This window comes from Nycticebus coucang, chromosome 12 (assembly GCF_027406575.1).
Source record: "Nycticebus coucang isolate mNycCou1 chromosome 12, mNycCou1.pri, whole genome shotgun sequence".
Lineage (NCBI taxonomy): Eukaryota > Metazoa > Chordata > Mammalia > Primates > Lorisidae > Nycticebus > Nycticebus coucang.
Genome location: NC_069791.1, coordinates 17051961 through 17059178, shown reverse-complemented (window position 1 = coordinate 17059178; position 7218 = coordinate 17051961). Strand labels below are relative to the sequence as shown.

The following is a 7218-nucleotide window of genomic DNA, read 5'->3' as shown; positions in this document are numbered from 1 at the left end:
ATAGTAGATGACAGAGCATTTCCAAGTCTAGCTTCTGTAGTTTGAGCACTGTTTGAGACAGTATTGTCTTACACGAAGATTGGCCTATCTCTTTTTTTGTTGTTGTTGTTTTGTTTTGTTTTGTTTTTTTAGGATTGGCCTATCTCTATTGACCAATCTTGACTGCTTAATCACAAGCATCCTCATCAGTTGTCCAGTTGGTTGCAGTAGACATCCACTGTAATTGATTGACCAGGTTTCATGAAACTGTAGTGAATAATGCCAGTGCTGGACCACCAAACAGACACCATAAGCTTTTTTTTTTGCATTTTTTAAGTGGGGCCGGGTTTGAACTTACCACTTCCAGTATATGGGGCCGGCGCCCTACTCCTTGAGCCACGGGCGCCACCCAGCTTTTTTTTTTTTTTTTTAATTTTTATTTTTACATATACATGTGTTTATTAGGTTTCCTTTTAGCCTTCACAAAATTAAAAAGGCTTAAATTTTAATAACAATAACAATGTTTAAAGACTAGAAACAAAAACCTCGTAAAGAACGAACGAACATAAATACATTCAGAAAAGGAATCAGACAATTGCTACATCAAAATATTAAGCAATAATAATAATAATAGTGCAAAGAAAGTAACACATTGTCAAATAAGAGTATGTCTATTATAGAATGCTTTGACTCTGAGGTCCAGTATGGAGTCATCAGTTAACTTCTTATTATATTTTTTGAGTCTCAAAAAATAGACAACTAATATTTATAAATAAAAGTAACAGATAATTTTGAAAAACAGATCATGCCAAATCTTACAGACCATAGAAAAAGAAGAAATGCTTCAAAATCATTCTACTTGATCTGGGTATACCTGATATTAAAATTGAAGAAAATATATTATTATAAAGGGGAAATTACAAACATATGTCACTTACTTTTTTTTTTTTTTTTTTGTTGAGACAGAGTCTCACTTTATGGCCCTCGGGTAGAGTGCCGTGGCCTCACACAGCTCACAGCAACCTCCAACTCCTAGGCTTAGGCGATTCTCCTGCCTCAGCCTCCCGAGTAGCTGGGACTACAGGCGCCCACCACAACGCCCGGCTATTTTTTGGTTGCAGTTTGGCCAGGGCCGGGTTTGAACCCGCCACCCTCGGTATATGGGGCCGGCGCCTTACTGACTGAGCCACAGGCGCCGCCCAAACATACGTCACTTATAAATGAGGATGCAATATCCTAAACAGCATATTAACAAGTTGAATTAAAAATTAATGTTTAAATAATGTACTTTGGTCAAAATTAAATCTAATTTATGTGAGAATTAGTCACTATTCAATTCACAGGGATCAATCCCTCAGTCATTTATTTTATTTTTTTTAATTTTTCAGTTTCTGGCCGGGGCTGGGCTTGAACCCACCACCTCCAGCATGTGGTGCCGGCACCCAACTCCTCTGAGCCACAGGCGCCTCCCCGCTCAGTCATTTCTGATTGAGGTTACTAGAGATTTTACTTTTTTATTTCTAGTTAGTCTAGCCAAAGGTTTATCTATTTTTTTTTTTTCTCTTGTAGAGACAGAGTCTCACTTTACCGCCCTTGGATAGAGTGCCGTGGCGTCACACGGCTTACAGCAACCTCTAACTCTTGGGCTTACGTGATTCTCTTGCCTCAGCCTCCCGAGCAGCCAGGACTACAGGAGCCCGCCACAATGCCCGGCTATTTTTTTGTTGCAGTTTGGCCGGGGCTGGGTTGGAACCCGCCACCCCAGCGCCCTACTCACTGAGCCACAGGCGCCGCCCAAAGGTTTATCTATTTTATTTACTTTTTCAAGAAACCAACTCCTTGTTTCATTAATTTTCTGAATGATTCTTTTGTTTTCAATTTCATTAATCTCTGATTTAATTTTTGGATATTTCTTTTCTTCTGCTGGGTTTAGGCTTAGATTGTTCTTTTTCCAATTCCATCAGATGGCTTGTAAGCTTGTTGATGTGCTCTCTTTCTAGAGAGCCATTCTAGAGAATATTATAAATGAAAATTTCCCAAATATCACCAAAGATTCTGACATATTTCTTTCAGAGGGATATCGGTCCCCTGGTTGCCTCAATTCAAATAGAGCCTCTCCAAGGCATGTTGTGATGAATCTATCTAAAATCAAGACAAAAGTAAAGATTTTGCCAGGAGTAAGCGCCAACTAACCTACAGGGGCAAATCCATCAGGGTGACTGCGAACTTCTCTAATGAAACTTTTCAAGCCAGAAGACAATGGTCATCTGTCTTTAATCTACTTAAACAGAACAACTTCCAGCCCAGAATTCTATATCTCGCTAAGCTAAGCTTTAAAATTGACAGAGAAATCAAATCTTTTATTGATATGCAAACATTGAGGAAATTTGCCACAATAAGACCAGTTTTACAGGAAATATTTCAACCTATTCTACACACTGACCATCACAATGGACCTAGGCAAAGTAAACACCCAGAAATTAAAGGACAGAACCTAGTTTCCACGATGATGCAAAAGACAAAACTAAGCAATGGACTTTCACAAAATAAGTTGAATAGAACGCTACCACACTTATCAATTATCTCAATAAATGTCAATGGCTTGAATTCCCCACTGAAGAGGCATAGATTGGATGATTGGATTAAAAAACACAAGCCATCTATTTGCTGTCTGCAGGAAACACACCTCACATCAAAAGACAAATTAAAACTCAAAGGTTGGAAGTCAATTTTTCAGGCAAACAAAATTCAGGAGAAAAGAGGGGTTGCTATCTTGTTTTCAGATACATGTGGATTTAAAGCAATTAAAGTAAAAAAAGACAATGATGGACACTTCATATTGGTCAAGGGAAAAATACAACAAGAAGACATTTCAATTCTAAATATTTATGCACTCAATTTAAATGTACGCAGATTCTTGAAACAGACCTTGCTTAGTTTGAGCAATGTGATACCTATAACACCATAATGACAGGGGACTTCAACACCCCCTCTCTCAGAGCTGGACATATCCTCTAAACAGAAATTAAACAAAGATGTTAGAGATTTAAATGAGACCCTAGAACAACTGTGCTTGATAGACGTATATAAAACACTCCATCCCAAAGATAAAGAATATACATTCTTCTCATCATCCCATGGAACTTTCTCCAAAATTGATCATATCCCAGGACACAAAACAAACCTTAACAGAATCAAAAGAATTGAAATTATACCTTGTAGCTTCTCAGACCAAGGCACCTGCCACAACTCCCAGCTATTTTTATTTTTATTTTTTTCAGAGACTGGTGTCTCTCTTGCTCAGGCTACCTCAAACTTGTGAGCTCAGGCAGTCCACCTGCCTTGGCCTCCCAGAGTGCTAGTATTATAGATGTGAGCCTCCATACCTGGCCTTGATTTCTCTTCTGATACTTGTTTAATTCAAGTGAAACTCATCTATCCAGCTTCTTTACCTTGCTGATTTATTTCAAATGGTCCATTATTGCTGAAATAATAACATCAAATCTTGCTCTTAACTCACACATAGGTTGAGATGGATTTGCTTCCACTACAACTTTCAGCTCATTATCATGTACCTTGGTCTCAGGTCAACCACATGGCTCCTATTCAAGAATAAAATCAGCAGAATGGAACTTGTCAAACCATCAACATACCATGCATTCATTAGCCACATCCTAAACACTTTGCTGATATTTCAAGCTGTCTGTGCTACCTTAGTTCTATGATGGAACTTATGTTAGAAAATAGCACTTTTTCTTCATTCATATTTTATTAGGAAGTCTTAGCAGAAAATCAGTTTTTCAACTTTAAATATTACATGAATCATTCTTATCAAATACGTAAAGACCAGGAGCCCAGTCAAATGTGGCATTTCATTTTTAAAAATATTTTTACATTTAGCTGTCATGAAAAAGAAAACTTTACAAAACATCTTTGACTCTGTCTGTACATGTGTTAGTGTCAAAGAATGGCTGAACCTTACATTTTCAGATCTGCCAGATCAGTGAATTAAGTCATCTTTTATTAAATGTAATATCCTTGTCTCTTTCCAAAATATACATATATGTTTTTTCTCTTTGAATAAATATATATTATATATTCTTAATGATGACTTCTTTAACAACATTCATCTGGTGCTGTGGGGCCATGGAGTTTACTTGGTAAGGAAAACAAATACCAAAAACATCAGGCAAAACTGGCTTCTCCTAAAGTAGAAGAACTAACTTCTTTCTGGAATGTCTACTCCTCAACTCTCCTCACATCAGGACTTCTGAGCCTTCTGAGGAGTCATTGGCAAACAAAAGTTCATCTGGCAATGGGCTTTGCAAGGAAGGGCAGGGTGCTTGAAAGGGACCAGGAGACCCCATTCCTTGAGAGTTTGTCCTCTGGTGAAATACCATTCTTTTCGCCTGTGAGAGTAGCAGAGGTGGCAGAAGCCAGGTCTACCCATTCCTCGCTGCCCCCATCCAGGATGTACCTTTCTTCGTGAGGTCCGTTCTCATGAATTTCTGCTGTGACCACACTGATGGCAGTGCTGGGAGTGCAGAAGGTGATTATGGAGTCAGGGTCAATGTTCATGTCCAAGGGACCAAGCACAGAGCCCTCAGCCAGGGCCTCATAGTTCTCCAGCAACTGCGTGTTGACGTAAATGATACCCGCTTTGTCCTGAACATCAGGCAAACTTTCTAGAAGCTTCTCCAGCTGCAGCCTTAACACTGAAAAGGTAGGTCGATCTAAGGGATCAGCTCTCCAGCAAGAGTACATTATTTCATACAGCTCATCCAGGCAGTCCTCGGGCTGCTTCAGCCTGTGGCCATGGAGAAGATAGTCATACATCTCATGGTTCTGGACCCCAGGGTAGGGAGTCATTCCCTGCGTGGCAATTTCCCACATGGTCACGCCAAATGCCCACACATCACTTTTACTTGTGTAGACTCGGTCTGCAAGACTCTCGATGGCGATCCATTTCACAGGCATCTTAGCAATGCGGCCTTGGCGGTAGTAATCACCACTGTAAATCTTCTTAGAGAGGCCAAAGTGCGCAACACAGAAAGTCATGTCATCTCGCAACATGCAGTTTCGAGCAGCTAAATCTCGATGAAGAAAATTCCTGTTGCTCAGATACTCCATTCCCAGGGCAATATCCACGATGAACTTCAATAATGTCTGCAGAGGAATATGCTTTGGTCCTGTGTCCAATCGGGAATAAAGTAAATAGGTGTGCAGGTCCCCATATTTCATGAAGGGTAGTATCACCATGGGCTTTGGGATGCCATGAGAGCTCATTTCTATACATACATCTAGAAGTCGGATGACATTTGGGTGGCTGAAGTCTTTCATACATGCTGCCTCACTAAGAAACTCTTCAATCTCCCGCTGTGAAAAGTTGTCCAATTTCATGGTCTTCACTGCCACTTTCGGAGAGGTCCCATCTTGCTGCTTAAGATTCTCTTCCATCACAGACCCAAATTCTCCTTCCCCCAGAATTTTTCCCAGAATCAGAAGATTCCTGTCGATTACAACATCATCTAGTTTATTTTGTAGATCCTCGCTGACCCCCAAGCTCTGCAAGGTAAGTTCAATGGCTCGCCGACAGAATGACTTCTTTGCTATATAATTCACGACTAATTCGGAATCCTCCTCTGTGAATGCATTTCCAAACCTGGTCTCCTGGACTCTTTTTTTAATGGCCAGAGAGATATAGAAAATCAACCCAATCAAAACAAATCCACAAAAGCAGCCAAGGATGATGAGCACAGGATCTGTGTTGCCAGGTGCTGGAGTTGACGAAGGGGCATAATCTACCCAACTGTGTTCAGGAATGAATATCTGCACCGGGTCACTGAATGGCCCAACCCTGCCTGTGGTGATGGCTGCAATCCTCACTGTGCACGAGGTGTTGCGGACTGGAATGGAAATCTGGGCATGGCTGCCACTGTGGCTGACTTCCTCAGACAGTTCTTTGGAAGTCCCCACACTCTGCCAAATGTGAGATATCCGATAGCCCACCAGCTCCCCATCCTGCCGCTTCATTGGAGGCCGTGTCCATCTGATGTCTACGTGATTACTAGATGCGTTCAGAAACACGGTGACGTTTAAAGGTGCTGCTGATGGGGCTGTGAACTGTTTCGGTGTTTGTGGACTTGGCCCTCAGTTGAACTGCCTTGGGGAGAGCTTGAGCAGGAGTGCGGAGAACTTTGGGCACTGTCTAGGGCCCCAGACTGAGCCACTGAGCCGGACGGAGCTAATAGTGTTCAGCTGTAGGCCGCAGGGAGCCATTGTGAGACAGCTGCCCGGCAAGCTCTGCCTTCAGGGTCCAGCACTTTTTTTTATATATATAATTTTCACAAAATTTGCTCTAACATTTAAAAAAATTTTTTCAGTTTTTATTTTGTGGTAGCGGTGGGATATGATAATTTTTTTTTTTTTTTTTTGAGACAGAGTCTCATTATGTTGCCCTCGGTAGAGTGCCATAGCATCACAGCTCACAGCAACCTCAAACTCTTGGGCTTAAGTGATTCTCTTGCCTCAGCCTCCTGAGTAGCTGGGACTACAGGTACCCAACACAACACCTGGCTATTTTGGGGGTGTAGTTGTCGTTGTTTAGCAGGCCTGGGCCGGGCTTACCTGCCAGCCTTAGTGTATGTGGCTGGCGCCCTGTGACACTGAGCTACAGGTGCCGAGCTGATACAATTTTTTTTTTTAAAAGACAATCACAAGCCAAAACATGTGTTTGAAAGAATGCGGATGTAACTTCACAATAAAAATAAAGCAAGGAGTGTCAGAGTGAGATGACAGAGATGAAAACTGTCAAATTTAGTACTAAGGAAATTGGACATTTCATACTTGGTGACCTAATAATTCTCTTTCTTGAGCTTCATTTATGTGTGAGAATCATCTTTTTCTCATACATTGAATCCCATTAGGAAATTTTGTCAGTTTATCTTTAAAATGTGCCTACTTCTTTTCATCACATCACTGTATTATTTCACAGCTCTTAATAGAGTCTGAAATTATCTTATTTGTACATTTATATACTTAATTTAAGTTTCTGCTTTTATGTAAACTCTGTGTCTGTTTCTGTGGAAGTCAATCTTGGTTGCCCTTCCCAAAACCACCTTCTTCCATTATTCCTTGCTGAAAGAACCTCCCCAAACACATATTTTAACACAGTATTTGCTATGTGAGTTGTATTTACTTTATGCTAGGAACCAGGACCTCATGAAGCATATGTAACTC

General features: G+C 40.8%; 1 protein-coding gene across 1 annotated transcript; it reads right to left on the bottom strand.

Annotated features, from left to right (window-relative positions):
* Window positions 1-4270: 4270 nt before the first annotated feature.
* Window positions 4271-6907, bottom strand: LOC128562801 (tyrosine-protein kinase Mer-like). Its single transcript, XM_053558138.1, has one exon. It carries the CDS (start codon window positions 6010-6012, stop codon window positions 4285-4287), a length of 1728 nt encoding a protein of 575 aa, XP_053414113.1. The 5' UTR covers window positions 6013-6907; the 3' UTR covers window positions 4271-4284.
* Window positions 6908-7218: the final 311 nt, after the last annotated feature.

Coding starts and splice junctions, on each gene's coding strand:
- LOC128562801 (XM_053558138.1), bottom strand. CDS start 6,012: ATGAAGCGGCAGGATGGGGAGCTGGTGGGCTATCGGATATCTCACATT.